The sequence below is a fragment of the Leopardus geoffroyi genome, chromosome A2 (genome assembly GCF_018350155.1).
Source record: "Leopardus geoffroyi isolate Oge1 chromosome A2, O.geoffroyi_Oge1_pat1.0, whole genome shotgun sequence".
Taxonomy (NCBI): domain Eukaryota; kingdom Metazoa; phylum Chordata; class Mammalia; order Carnivora; family Felidae; genus Leopardus; species Leopardus geoffroyi.
The window spans coordinates 121,634,001-121,649,195 of NC_059331.1; the positions used below are offsets into that span (position 1 = coordinate 121,634,001).

At 46.9% G+C, this 15,195-nt stretch overlaps 1 protein-coding gene across 1 annotated transcript in view; it reads left to right on the forward strand.

Annotated features, from left to right (window-relative positions):
• Positions 1-2,349: 2,349 nt before the first annotated feature.
• Positions 2,350-15,195, forward strand: part of WIPF3 (WAS/WASL interacting protein family member 3) — a 52,091-nt gene continuing 39,245 nt past the window's right edge. Inside the window, 5 exon segments of the mRNA XM_045496399.1 lie at positions 2,350-2,485; positions 2,660-2,889; positions 3,390-3,566; positions 6,425-6,444; positions 6,998-7,131. Coding sequence (XP_045352355.1) covers positions 2,350-2,485; positions 2,660-2,889; positions 3,390-3,566; positions 6,425-6,444; positions 6,998-7,131 — 697 coding nt within the window.

Sequence of the window (15,195 nt, forward strand, 5' to 3'; positions counted from 1 at the left end):
TGGGAAGTTGAGGGCAAGGGTCCCTGTGGCCAGTGTGGAGCAGGCGGTCACACCCCAGAAGTCAGGATCAAGGTTGGAAGCCTGAGTTGTTCTTTAAAGTGGGGAGTTAGGCCAGTGGTCGGAAAATAGTCCAAAAACACAGGGCAGAGTTTACCACGTCCGGGTTCTCAGGGGCTCCAACTCCCCTGTGCCGGTATCTGATCCTGTAGCACGATTCCAAGGAGGTGAATGGTTGGCCTCCTCTCCTCTCTCGTGCCTCCCACGGAGCCGAGTGGCCTGCGACCAGGGGTGTAGCAGGAAATACCCGAAGTCGGCAACAGAGCCCTCAGCCATGCAACCGTGGCGGAGGAGTAAGTGGAGATGTGGCTCGTCCTTTAGGACGATCCCGTGGAATGGAAGCCCGGTCCAGATATTTCCAACGTGTAGAGGAGGCTTTGTTTTCTCAGCTGCTGTTTGGTTTGTCGGTTTACAAGCAGCTGGGCAGTAGCAGACCAAGAGGCCGCCTGGGGGAGGGCACACATTTCCCTGGAAGGTTTCACGGTGATGCTCGGGCAAGAATTCCAGCGCAGCTGGCTGGCTCTGGACCCCTATCTAAAGAAAGATGTTCTCTGGGCCTTGTGACAGCTCCGGGAGGCTGTGATTCAGACGTTATGGTGTGGTCTCTCTCTGCCTGGCCCAGACTTTCATTTAAAACTCTACCAGCCAGGGGGAATTTGAACACTGATGGGATACTGGTTGATATAAAGAAATGCTGGGGCACCTGGGTGGCGCAGTCGGTTAAGCGTCCGACTTCAGCCAGGTCACGATCTCGCGGTCCGTGAGTTCGAGCCCCGCGTCGGGCTCTGGGCTGATGGCTCAGAGCCTGGAGCCTGTTTCCGATTCTGTGTCTCCCTCTCTCTCTGCCCCTCCCCCGTTCATGCTCTGTCTCTCTCTGTCCCAAAAATAAATAAACGTTGAAAAAAAAAATTTAAAAAAAAAAAAAAAAAAAGAAAAAAAAGAAATGCTATGCCATGGAAGCATAGAACGTCCGCTTAAAATTCTCTGCGTTGCCTCCTCCCCACCATGTAGTGGCTCCTGTTTTTCTGGGGTTAATGTCACAGTTTTAGTGCCACCTCCCTACAGCAGATCGGCTGTCTCTAATCATTGGGTCACAGAATGGCTTGGTTTTTCCCTCCTAAGGCTGATCCCTGATTCCAGTGACTCTGAAGGGGAATGTCGGAGAAGCTGTGAGGCTGGCCATCACGATATCCCTTGCTACTTTTTATGTAAATAAGCCTGGAGGCCTAGTGCGGACGCCAGATAACAAACAGCGGTTTGTAAAACCGTTGCCTTTACCGTCCTGTGCCCACGGACAAGGACACCTAGCACTAGCTGGTGTTTTCTGCTCCGAGCACGGAGGACATTGTGGGAATTACTAAGGCAGAACTTTCCCAGCCGGCAACCCTTCTCAGCACCAAGGTCACCCCACCCAGATATGGAAGAATTTTCACCTTCGACATTGTCTGCTCTCTGACTGCGTGCCTCTTGTGATTGTGTTGCGGAACGATTCCGGAGGCGGGTGAGGGAAGAGGAACTTTGAAACCAACTCTGAGGCAAAAGCTTTGGCCCTCGAGGTAGCTTAGGAAATATGTTATAGCATAAACAAAACAAAACAAAACCTTGTGGGTTCGGGAGCAGGTGAACAGCGCATCTCAAGAAGTCAGATCGCAGGCATCCAGGGACTTCTTTAAATCTCACAACTGGGACGCCTGGTTGTGTCCCAGTCACTGGTTGTGATTTCGGCTCTTGACTTTGACTCTTGGTTTGGCTCAGGTCGTGATCTCACCGTTTATTGGGTTGGAGCCCATGCTGAACTGACAGCACAGAGCCTGCTGTGGATCCTCTCTCTCCTTCTCTCTCTGCCCCTCCCCTACCTGTGCTCGTGCTCTCTCTCTCTCTCTCTCTCTGTCTCTCAAGGTAAATAAATAAACTTTAAAAAATAAAAATAAGGGGCGCCTGGGTGGCGCAGTCGGTTAAGCGTCCGGCTTCAGCCAGGTCACGATCTCGTGGTCCGTGAGTTCCAGCCCCGCGTCGGGCTCTGTCTGGGCTGATGGCTCAGAGCCTGGAGCCTGTTTCCGATTCTGTGTCTCCCTCTCTCTCTGCCCCTCCCCCGTTCATGCTCTGTCTCTCTCTGTCCCAAAAATAAATAAACGTTAAAAAAAAATTAAAAAAAATAAAATAAAATAAAAAATAAAAATAAGAAAGTAAAACCCACAACTGTGAAATATAGACGTCTGCCATTTTGGCCGTGCAGACTCAAATTTTTTAGAAACTACCATTGGTTCCACCGGAGGAAGAAAAAGTACAGTCATGCTGGGGGTCAGATCTGCGACAGGAATAGAGAGCACAGCTGCCCCTCGAGGCTTTGTCACACAGGACAAAAATGGCCCAGTAAAACCCGTTCCTTTGGCTCAGGGGGCCCTCGTGCAAACACAGACCAGGACTGGTAGGTGAGTTACTTTTTTTTTTTTTTTTTTGGCCATTAATCCATAACTATTGCTTAAAAATATGCACCAAAAGCCCTTATCGTATCCAAAGGAAGGATTTTTAAAACCTAAGGGAAAGCTAAGGGAAAAAGCCTCACTGGAAATGTGACGTGTCCTTGCTCACTTCCTCAAAGGCCACCAATGGAGATTTGCACCCACCGAGGGGAGCGTGCGCCCTTCCTTCCCCCGTTTCGAGCAACTGCAGAAAGCTAGGGTCAGTGTGGGTACAAGCAGAGACTCACCACCAATGGTAATGGTTGTTCCCAGGGGGCAGAGAGCACTGTGCCCGCTGCACACGGGCTACCACCACTCCCGACAGCCCGGCTTAGAGCACGGCCTCACCGGCTTGCACACTCGTGTCTCCGTGAGTACAGTAAACCCTCCTGCGTCGGTTCGGCTATTGCCAGGCCCTGTTGTCAGTTGCACTCACTTTAGGGGCTTTGGGTCCAGGGGCCTTCTGTCTCTGTGCCAGGAAAGGCTGCCCTCAGGAGGATCCTGAGAGTGGGGGTCGGGAGACAGAGATCGATAATCTTCCTTTCCCCCCGGGGCCCGACAGAGCAAGATGTGAGGGTCATTTCCTGGTGTCCAAGATTTTCTCTTTGGCACACTGGTTTTCCCGTTTCCATTCCAGTAATTTCTAAGCAGCATGCAAACTCACACATCAGCTCCTCTTTCCCTCTTTGGAGATGTCACTTTAGCTCAACCTCCCCTTCCTTATTTTGACCAAATACTTCATGGAATCAGCGATCCCTGACCCTCACCTGGGCAAAACCATGACTGCTGCTCCTCGCCAGGGCCATACAAAACCACCTCCTCCCTCCATTGATTTTACGTGAACGTGAACAATATGATTTTGTGTTCGAGGCGCATAAATATTCCATTAGTAACAGCGCCAAACTTGGCCTGTTTGGCTTGGATAAGAGTAGTGGTCAAGTGACTGACGTGGAAGGCTTGGCGAACTTTCTGAAATTCAATGGTGTTCCTTCCTGCTGCGCTTTGGCAGAGAAGTGGGTTGGTGAGACCAGCCACGTGTCCGTGCCGGTTGGGCTGGCCCCGAGCAGGAGTTTCAGGAGCCCAGCTTCCCACTCATCTGCCTCACCCGTGTCCCCTGTGTGACCTGGGGAGTCCCTGCCCTTCACCCTCTCAGGCCGCACAATGGGGACGGTCCTCTAGGGGAGAGGCAGGGGGTCGCTGTTGATTTTATTTCATTTGACTTTGTCAAGGACTTGCTTCATTTTGTTTTAATTGTTGCTAGGTAATGCCTAAAGAGTAAAGCTATTCTAAATCTTGAAACATTTGTAGGGGCGCCTGGGTGGCTCAGTCCGGTAAGCAGCCAACTCTTGATTTCCGCTCAGGTCATGATCTTGTGGTTAGTGAGTTCGAGTCCCACATAGGGCTCTGTGCTGACAGTGCAGGGTCTGCTTGGGATTTTCTCTCTCACTCTACTCCTCCACAGCTTGTACGATAGATAGATAGATAGATAGATAGATAGATGTTTAAACATTGTCTTCAAAGACTGGATTCTCAAGTGCAAAATGGGAAGAGGGTGAGCAAAGAGAGAAAAGTATCCTAGGGAGGATTTGAGGAACCAATGAGATTTTATTTGAAAACTCTAAACTCACACAAAAAACACACTCTCCCTTGGTTTAGCTTTTAGGTGAAATGAACAGCTGTATTAGGATACACTATTCTGGAATGTTACTCTAAATTTTTTTTGAATATTTATTTTTGAGAGAGAGAGAGAGAGACAGAACGTGGGGTGGGGGAAGGGCAGAGAGAGGAAGACACAGAATCCAAAGCAGGCTCCAGGCTCTGAGCAGTCAGCACAGAGCCCAACGCGGGGCTCAAACTCACGAACTGTGAAATCATGACCTGAGCTGAAGTCAGATGCTTAACCGACTGAGCCACCCAGGTGCCCCTCGAATGTTACTTTAAGGCCTTGACCCCAGGAGAACCAAGACCAGCAAGAATCACCCAAGCACCCAGTTCCTTAATTCTTCTGCGTTGACATCCAGAGCACTACTAACCTTCAGGACCCCTCTGACCTGCTGTAACTTCTTGTATGTCGTCCCCTCCCTGGTGGCAGTCCCCCTTGCCCTCTTCATTGGAGGAATCAGTGTATTTTGGGAAATCTCTGTGTCTGTTTGCTACCAGATTTTGTTGCCTCCTGCCCCGAACTTGGAGCTTTTGCCACAGACCCATGATGATGGCTGAGTTACAGGTTTTGAGGACAAGTTTGGGAAAAAATGGGTATGCATCCAAAATCATCTGCCATGGACATTTTTCTATGGCAATTATAATAGTACCTTTGGATTATTATTGAAAATATTAATCCTCTAATATATTACTGTAAACAGCTTGACAATTTCACAACTTCCCATAGAGCCTCATTGGATCTTTCCTTATCCTCTGTGAGAAAGAAAAGAGCTTTATCTAATGTGGGTTCCCCTCGAAGTAGACTTGGAGAAAAGGGTCTCTAGGTAGTGTATTTGAGAGGTGATGCCTAGAAGCCCTGGCAAGGGAACAAGGAAGCAAAATAGAGGAGAGAGGAAAGCAGGTGAACGGTGTGTGGGAAAGTGGGGTGTCATCCTGCAGGGGACCCCTGAGAGACTCTAGAATCTGCCTGGATTGTGCTACTGACAGGCGAGAGGCTAGGGCTTTATCCACCAACCCTCGTCACCCTTGTCACCGTGGAGCGCACGCCCCTCCGGGGAATCCCTCTGACAGAGACCCACAAGCAGTTAGCATGTCAGGGCGCTGTCTGGTGTCAGCTTCCGGGCGAGGCAGACCAGGCAGGTGATGAGACCCAGCAGCATCTACTAGAATCATCGCCAATTCATGGCGGATGAACGGTGGTCCAGAGAGATTAAGTGCTTGCTCAGAGTCGCACAACGGGTGGAGTCTTTGCACTTCGTCACCTGCATGCTGTCCCTTGTACCGCCTGGCCTCCAGGGCTGCAGTTATGGCAGAGATGGCTGGGACATGCCCTCCAAGCCCAAGACAGCCAGTGTTAGGAGGCCGGAGAGCAGGACTAGCAGAATATTTTCTCTGATGTGCTTCCCCCATTTGCATTTCCACAGGGATCTTTGCCCGACTAGCGTAGCTCCTTCTTTAGAGGTAACACAGCAAAGTGATGAAGATTTCCGAGCCAGCCTTCCTGTGTTTCTATCCTGGAAATTGAGTGGCCTTGGGCAAACTATTTAAACTTTCTGTGCCTTAGTTTTGTTCTCTATTTAAGTACTACCTGCTTCATAATGGCTGATGCAAAGACTGAATGAATTAATACATGTAAAGTGCTTAGCAGGGAATAACAGCCATAAAAGTGTTAGATGGTGTTGTTATGGTGCATACGGACGGTCTTTTTCCTTTCACTGGCTTTAGAATTCATGCGAACTCATTATGAAACGAAAGCTCACAGTTCATACCGCATTCACGTCTTGGTAGCATCTTGCCAAGTTTAAACGCCATTGCACTTGAGACAATTTGTGTATCGCCTGTCTTCACCCTACCTTGATCAACTCCCTAAGGAGGGAGGTCATGCGGCCTTACCCTTCACAGCATGATCAGTGCCAAGGGTGGGTCCTGGCCTTGGGAGCTTCTCCGGAAATTGGTATTCTGTGAATGAGAGCGCACCCTCCCAGGAGTTCGCTGGTGACACAAAGCTCATGTTACACAGGCAAGCCACCTGCTTGTGGTGACATCAGCATAAAAAGAATTTGAAAGGTTGAACCAGAGATGTACTCCTCCCAGAATTTTCTCTATATTTATAGAACACTATTCTGAGGCCCTCAAAAGAATTTTCAGCTGTGGCTCTGTCCTTTAATCCTCCGTGAGATTAAATTGGAAGCGAAGATACGGAGTGGGGCATTCTGGTATGCAATATTGTTTTTTCCTTACAGATAACACTGTGCGGCAACAGGTGGGCTAATTTTAACATCCGTTTGACCTTGACACACTGTTCAAATGGGTCAGGGTCAAATTGGGTGTCCTGTTTTACGTACGAGGACCTCAGACCCACTGCGGCACGCAGAGGGCCCTACGGCAGAACTGACCTAAGCCAGGGTGTTTGTTCACAATTACCAAGATCTTGCTGGTAAAGGTTGGAGGTGCCCAGTGGTGGGAGGTGGGTTATAGCTACACGACCTACACACCGAGTCACAGATTCAGCACGGTATGGGCTGTCCCCTTCCAGTTCGTTTGTTGAAGTCCTAACTGCCAGGACCTCAGAATGTGACTGCTAGGGTGAATGCAGAGAAAAGTAAGGTTAAATGAGGTCATTATGCTGGGCCCTAATCCAATAGACCCAGTGTCTTTGTAGGAGAGGAGATAGGGATGCAGACAGGCAGGAGACGGCCGCCTGCAAGCCAAGGAGAGAGGCCTCACAGGAAACCAACCCTGCAGAGACCTGGATCTCAGACTTCTAGGCTCAGTACTGTGGGGAAGTAAGTTCCTGTTGTTTAATAAATTCCCAGGCTGCGGGACTTGGTTATGGCTGCCCTGGCAAACGCATACACGATGCCTTCATTCGTCGGCCAGTGCAGAAACCTCAGCACCTCCACCATCTCGGTGACACCCCCTCAGCTACCCCACCGCACCTTGAGGACAGGTCACTTGGGGCAAATCTGGTCCCAGAGCCAGCCACCCCCAGACAGAATCTGCAGCTTGTTTCTTCACTCCCCTGCTGCGTATGCACGTCCTTTCCCCCAACTTTTTGTGCTTTTATCGATTGTTTTGTTCTTGCTTTCTCTGTTTTGTCTTCTTTTGTCTACTGTTTAGAAACACGCAGAATCTCTGATTCGAAGGGGCCTTCTGCCCCTAAGACCTCGTTTAAAGGCCTCCAAAGCCTTTGCTACGAATGACATAAACTGCTGAGGTTGCTGCAAGAGTCATGCATTTCAGAATCAATGGACAGATAACTTCTATTTCTGGAAGCTCGGATCAAGAGTTGTGTCGATTCCGTGCAACCTTAAATCATTTTAGCATCCATTATGGGACGGTCTTCCAGCCATCACGAAGAAAAGCGCTCTGGTTGCTCACTGCATAGCCTTTGCTGGCTCCCTTCCCAGGACCTTGCTGTTACTAGCTGATTTCCTGCTGCAGCGGTGGGGTTCAGTTATGGCTGGAGTGCATGGGTGGACCCAGGGTGAGCCTTCGCAGGTCCTGGTGTAGACCTAGCGAAAGTACAGAGTGGGTTCGGGTCTTTAATGGCACCAGAGAAACCACAAAAAGTGAACGTCAGTCCTCTTTTTTCCTTTTTTTTCCCAATCATCTCACTCTCTCTTTTCTTGGTCTCCTTCACTTTTTTTCGGGCCACCTTCCCTCTATTACTTTCTCTCTGTTGCCAGAGTTAGCAGATAAAAATACAAGACGCTTAGTTAAACATGAATTTCAGTTAAACAGCTGTACTACAACTAAAACAAATCATTGTTTTAGTGTAAGTAGGGAACAGATATGGACATACTTAAACTTGACATTTTTCTTGTTTATCTGAAGTTCAGACTTAACTGAGTACCCCGTTTTTATGTGGCAACTCTGTCTTTGTCTCGGAATATGTGTTCTTTTGTGTGTTTCTCTTATATATAGGTATGTATGTACATAGAGATGTAGCTGGAGAGAGATAGCTCCCTCACAGGCTTTCCTTTTCTGTCTTTTTCCCCTGAAAACCCTACAGGCATACCCCCCACCTTCATTCATATGCACAGCAATGGTTATATCCATATTTCTCCTTCCACCTTTCTTCATTCTTCCACATCCTTTCCCCTGTTATATATCTCCTTTATCTATCCTCAAAAACTATAGTTCTCCTTTCCCTAAATCTTGGTCACACTTAGTAAATAACTTTGTTTCCTTCCAACTTTAAAATATTGAGAAGTAGATGGGGCGCCTGGGTGGCTCAGTCGGTTGGGCGTACGACTTCGGCTCAGGTCATGATCTCGCGGTCCGTGGGTTCGAGCCCCGCGTCGGGCTCTGTGCTGACAGCTCAGAGCCTGGAACCTGCTTCAGATTCTGTGTCTTCCTCTGTCTCTGACCCAACCCCGTTCGTGCTCTGTCTCTCTCTGTCTCAAAGATAAATAAACATTAAAAAAAATTTTTTTTTAAATATTGAGAAGTAGAATCCTTGATAGCTCTCTCTTTAAATATTGGCAAAATAAGGTCATTATCAGCCTTGATATTCTAATTTGCTTTTTTTTTTCTTCTGATTTATTTATATTTGTTTTGCCTTGCTGGATCACTGGACCTAAACATGAAAATGGGATCATACCCTTGAACGGAAGGGTGATAGCATAGGATACAGTCAAGTAAGAACCTCATGGGCGGCATAAGAAGTGTGAGGGATTTTTTTTTTTTTTTTTTTACTTTTGTTACCTTTCATTAGTAAATCTTAAAACCTATCAGTCACTAGGCATAAATCCCTCTAATGTCTGTTTTCTTCCAAATCATTATGCTAGGCTGTGGGATTGCTAAATCAGTGAAGTCCTTTGGTCTTCCCCCTTGGATAAGACACATGGAAAGATCAGAATCCAAAGTAATATGTATTCATTGCAGCAAAGAATAAAGAGTGTATGGAGAGCCAGAACTGAGTGGCAACAGACCTTCATCATTAAGGGATTAGGTTAAAATGGCTGCCGGGCTCACCAGGGTGGAAGACAGAGCAGGGGTGATGAGGGGCGCTCACCCTGGGCACTTCCACCTTCTCTCAGTTTGCACCCTCAGCGCCTCCCTTATCTCACCCTTGTCCTGGCTCTGCGACCTAGCGCAATTCAACTTTGCTCCCTCATAACCCAGCATTTCAGAAGGGAAACCAAATTGTTTCTCTTTCAGAAGCAATCATGGCACCATTTTTTCCAATTTGAGAAAAACATAAATAAGTGACTTTCTTTTTCTTGATTTTTGTTTCATCATGCTCCACTTCATTCCACAAAAAGTTGACACAGCCGTTGTTTAAAATTCCACAAACTTTTCCTCAGCCCCTTTCACAGTGGTTGGCTTCTGTGGTCTGTTTGTTTGTTTTTCTTTTCTGGCTTATCAGTTGTCTAAATCACTTGTTTGGTAACAAAAAAAATTCAAAAAACTCTGTGCGGGCGTCCTCCAATGGTATCATAAAACACACTTTCTAGATTTCCAACTCTTGCGGACCAGCTGTTGGCCACCGATGGTATCTGGGGCTTCCAACCCTTCCTTGACCTCACCCCTACCCCATGACTTTGATGACTAGAGTGCTTTGATATTATGATTTTCTTTAAAGTGTTTCCATTTAAATATGAGAATCTGAAATGTTTTTGTGTGTGTATGTGGTTTATTTTTAACTGACCTTATTATTCAAAGCAATTTTAGGTTCGTAACAAAATTGAGTGGAAAGAATGGAGAATTTCCTTATACCTCCTGCCCCTGCACACGTACAGCTCCCCTCCGCCCGCCCCCCCCCCCGCTATCAACATCAGATTTTTCATCAAGACTTATATTCCGTGTTTTGTTAAAGATTCGGCATCTTTGAAACTATCTCTTTGAGGGCATGGTTACCCAAAACGAAGAGAATAACCAAAGATTAGTAGAAGTTTTTAAGTGCTCGTTTAAAAAAATGTTTGTGTATTAATGTTTTACAGTGTCTTACATACTTTCTGCCTGTAGAAGAATTATTGGTTCCTAAAATGGGATTAAATGTACCGGAGATCAAGTGGTAGCTGGCACATCGAAGGCGGTTGACGTTTGTTGACTGTATTGACATTCAATTCCTTGACAAAGCTTGTGACTTCCAGATGCTTCGCCATCTGAACAGTCTTTGACCTGGGAGCCAGTAGGCTGGTGGTCTTTAAATGGCTTTTCCTGGAGCTGGGGTGCAGCCCCTTCCTTAGGGTGCAAAGGTGACTTCACCGAGTTGCCAAGGGGGGCAGAGCTCCATCAGTGCAAAGGAAGGACGGTGGCTGGGATGTATCTAAATTTGCAGACGGAATTGTTGCAACAGCCTACCTCACTCTGGTTACATAGAGCCTCATCAGTAGGCCTAATTTTAGGAGGTGTAAGACGAAAATACAGTTGAGAGGAGTGAACTAAAAATAGCCCCCCCTTTATTCTGCTACAATTCACTCCCTCAGCTGATAAATCTGTTCAGTTTATGCAAAATTCTTCCCCCTGTCATAATTGCATGAAGACTTTTGACAGTTATTAAGCACAACGCAAACCTCCATCTCGTTTTGATTCACTGCAGCTGTCATGACCTTCAATTTATTTCTGCCGTCCTCTGGAATTGCTGGCATTCTGTTCAACAGATGCTACTGTATTTTTAAGGGAGCATTTGAGGTGGCCCCATTTTATTAAAAATACGCAGGGAGCGTCATTAATAAGAGTACGTTGTGTGAGGCTCAGGTGGGCCCCTTCTATGATTCTCATGACAAAAATACTTTTTGCAAAAAAAGTGGACGCTGTATTTTCATGTTAAAGAACCTAATTTTATTTTAGTGAATATTCGGAGTGTTTATTGTATGGAAGACATTGTGCTGAGCACTGGAAGCGTTGATGAAGACATAACTTCCACCTCAAGGAACTTGCTTGGGGAAGACAGATGTATGTCGAGATGTGAAATATGTGATCTTAGCAACTGGAGTCAGAATTCTTCTTAAGGAAGGACCTGTGTTGGGAACACATCTTGATAAACCCTGGATGGGTTGTGGGGGGCGGGTGGAACTTGAAAGCAGGAATGAGGCAAAAAATAAATAAATAAGAATGGCTATACTGCACCACACAAAGCCAGAGGAAGAATGTGCTTCATTCATAAGTAGTTGGGCAGAAGGAAAAGATAGTTAAGAAGGGGGATGGGGGGAAGGGGCCAGAACACTGACTTGAGGTAGGTGGCTACGGAGATGCTGGGCCAGATGAAACCCTTCTGTGTTGTGATGAGCAAAGGCCATTTGAGGGCCAGGGATGCCCAGGGCTTGATGTGGGGTTGTTGATTCTTGGATTGAAAAACCCTCCTATTCTCCACCCACATTTCAAGTAAGTCTGCTAGGCTCTTGAATGATGTGCGTGTTTAGGGGTTTCCCTGAGGGGGTGCAGGGGGTGGGGTGGAAGAAGAAGGGAAAGGCTCATAGAAGGCTTTGACCTGTGTTTCTGAGACCATAAGGAGTAGAGCAGAGACATGATGTGTGAAAAAAGGAACCTGGAAACAAATGTGCCCACAAGACATAAATTCCCCTGAAACTGCAGAAATCTTTGGGAGGCTTTGGGCTTCCCAAGGGCATCAAGAAGGGCTCTGAGCCAGTCTCCTGTAGATCTCCAGGGCTCAGGAACCCCCAGTTGATATCTGCTTATCTAGGTTAAACTTCTAAAATACGTGGCTATTATACGGTAAGTGGATGAGAGTTGAAATACAGTCAACTCTGACTCTTGGAGTAACTTAGGCTTCTCTGTGAGAGGCTTCATAGCTAGCCCTTGGAAAATAGTCTTATTTTAGTTGGCAGAATGGGAGGAGAAGAGTATGTCCCGCAAAGAGAATGCATGAGTATTAACAATGAGATACCAAGTGCAAGACCCATATAGGGAATGGGGAACAAGGCAGGCATGGGCAGTGGGCAGTATATAAAGTGTTGGGGTGGGGGAGGTGAAAACATGCAATGTGGTCAGATTCTGGACAGCCTTGAACACCAGGCCTGATGAGTTTTATCCTCATCCTGTGGGTGTCTCATCTAGATCTAAAGAAAATTGGACAATCAATGTGAAAGTTTAACTAAAGAATGAAGATTCTGAAAGCAAGAGGCCCATTAGGAGACCATTTACATTCATGACTCTCGGGGCACCTGGGTGGCTCAGTTGGTTAAGCGTCCAACTCTTGGTTTCAGCTCAGGTCATGATCTCAACAGTTTGTGAGTTAGAGCCCCGTGTCAAGCTTGGGGCCTGCTTGGGATTCTCTCTCTCTCTCTCTCTCTCTCTCTTTCTTTACCCTCCCCTGTTCATTCTCTGTCTCTGTCTCTGTCTCTTTCAAAATAAATAAATAAACTTTAAAAATGCATATCACTGAAATAAACAATAAATAAGTTCATGACTCTCAGACTTCCCACCTCCTCCTACACACCTGAAGGTTGACGTCCTCCCATCGCTAAGAATGGCGCCGTGGTTTAAGTGGTGTGGGTGAGAAGTGAAGAGTAAGCTCAAAATGTGGTGGTGGAACTAGAAAGGGCGGTAGGAATTAGATATGTTTTGCAAGAGAAGTTGACAGTAAGTGAAACTGACCAGCTATAGAATGTCGAGAGTGTGAAATAGGGAGTCTTGGCTTTGAGCCTATGTGACTCCAAGGAGAGTGCTGAGATCCGTATCACAAGAGGTGTAAGGAGGGCAGGTGTGTGTGTGTGTGTGTGTGTGTGTGTGTGTGTGTGTGTGTGTCTACACGTGCACACATGTTTGGGGGGTGGATGGGACAGAATGAGTTTTGGGGGGACGTGTTGATTTAAGATGCCAGTGGAGCCCTTGAGTGGAGATGTTCAGCAGCCAGCTGGAAGCATATGCCTGGAGCTACACACTCAACACATTCTGAAGTGACCTGTCTATGTTGCATAAATGCCAGCAAGGTGGCTCGAGTAGATTCCAGGTGTTTCTGCTCTGCTGGCACCTTTCTGAGTCTTATCCAGCCAGTAATATGTGGAAGTATCTGGCTTTCCCGCTGCTCCTGCTCTGTTCCTGCCCATAAGAGATGCTCAGGGACTGTGTGTTGTTGAATGAGTGAGAGTACTAAGCCTCATGTTGACAAAGCTAGAAGAGTGAGAACAAGAGTTTATATTTTTCTTGTGGATTATGGCACGGAGATAATTTCCTGTATTTACTTCTATTTGGCTCTTTGTCCGTATACATATAAATGTGTCAAATGTTTTCCTGATGAAAGAAATATAACTTTACAAAAGAGGTTTAAAAAATATAGGGGCACCTGGGTAGCTCAGTCAGTTGAGCATCCACCTTTGGCTCAGGTCATGATCTCATGGTTTGTGGGTTCGAGCCCCAGATAGGGCTCTGTGCTGACAGCTCAGAGCCTGGACCTGCTTCGGATTCTGGGTCTCCCTCTCTCTCTGCCCCTCCCCTGCTCATGCTCTGTCCCTCTCTGTCTCTTAAAAAATAAAACGTTAAAAAAATTTTTTTTAATATATACGAAATATATAGTCTTAATTCTGCCATCCTGCTTATTTCCTTTTTTCCTTTGTTTTGACCTGTTAGCATAATATTTTATGCCACTTTCTGATTGTCATTTATTTTAGATATTGTTTGTTTATCATTTATTCATTCTGGATATTGTCCCCCTAAAGAGCAGCAACCTGAAACTGTCTGTTTTTTCTTTTTTTTTTTTTTTTCTTTTCTTTTTTTAGAGAGAGAGAGAGAGAGCACAAGTGGGGGAGAGGGAAAGGGAGAAAGAGAGAATCCCAAGCAGGGTCCACGCTCAGTGCAGAGTCCGCCACAGGGCTTCATCCCCATGACCGTGAGATCATAATCTGAGCCAAAACCAAGAATCGGACGCTCAACCAACTGAGCCACCCAGGCGCCCCCTGAGGCTGTGTTTGTCGAAAATTTTAGACCAAAAGTCAAACAAATACAAATTGAATTCCTGGCATGCAGCAGCCACTGGGTTGAAGTGGTGAAAAATGAAGGCATTCACACTTACCCCTCAGGGTTGCTGGGAAGGCACACATGTCAGAATAGGAAATATTCGTAATTATAGGACTACTTTAGGCACAGAGCAGGCAGGTGAGAGAAAGACCCACTGGGGTTTTCAGAAAGTGCTTCATGGAGGTGTATTTAAACCAGCGGAGCCACTGAACATTCTCACCCAGGGGAGGGACTGGTGAAAATGGCGTCTGGGAAAGATTTTCTGGTTGTAGGGTAGGGGGTGGTGGGATGGGAGAGAGAATACCCAGAGTGTTTTGTAGGGATTCAGCCATGCAGTGGTGGGGAGAGCCTGGCATGGTTGCCCAAATGGGAGGGGATGTTATTCTGGCACTCTGTGGTTTCCACAGGCCCCCTGGGGGTTGTCATTCAGAGTGCTTTATTCTTCCCAGGACGTGTTCCTGTTGGCTGCTTTGCACGCAGTACCTCCTGGCCAACTCACCTTATTCTGTGAAGGTGTCACGCACATCCAAGCTAGACGGTTCAGAACTAAACTTAAGTTCAAGATGAGGTTGGGGGGGTGGGGTGGGAATGTCAGCCTTTCTTCTTAGGAGGAACATGAGACATGGTTGTTTCTGGGTGTTCAAATTTACTCGTATTGTAAAAGAGTCGCTCTAGGGCCATGAAGTGATAAAGGGTCAGGGAGTCCCTCGGGGGGTAGACAAGCGTGGCCACTGGGGCTGAGAAGGACCTGGTCACTTGTTGCCCTCAGGATATGTTATCTCTGTTCTGCAGATGAACAGAAATCAGAACTTGGTGAGGAGCCCAGTGGGCACATCAAATTAATACATGCCCGTGGTTTAGAAAGGAACCGTGCAGAAAGGCAATGATAACAGAAGAGCGGCAGCATGAGTCCCGCTTTTTGGTGGGGGAAGTAGGAGAGATGATAAATCTGTTGGGATGTGTTGAGTTGAATGGAGGGAATCCTCTGGAATCCTTATTTTTAACTGTAAGGAAAGGCTGGCTCCCACTGATGCAAGTCTGATGGCTTCCTCCTTGGATGACTCACTCTACCAAGATCGCTTAGCCA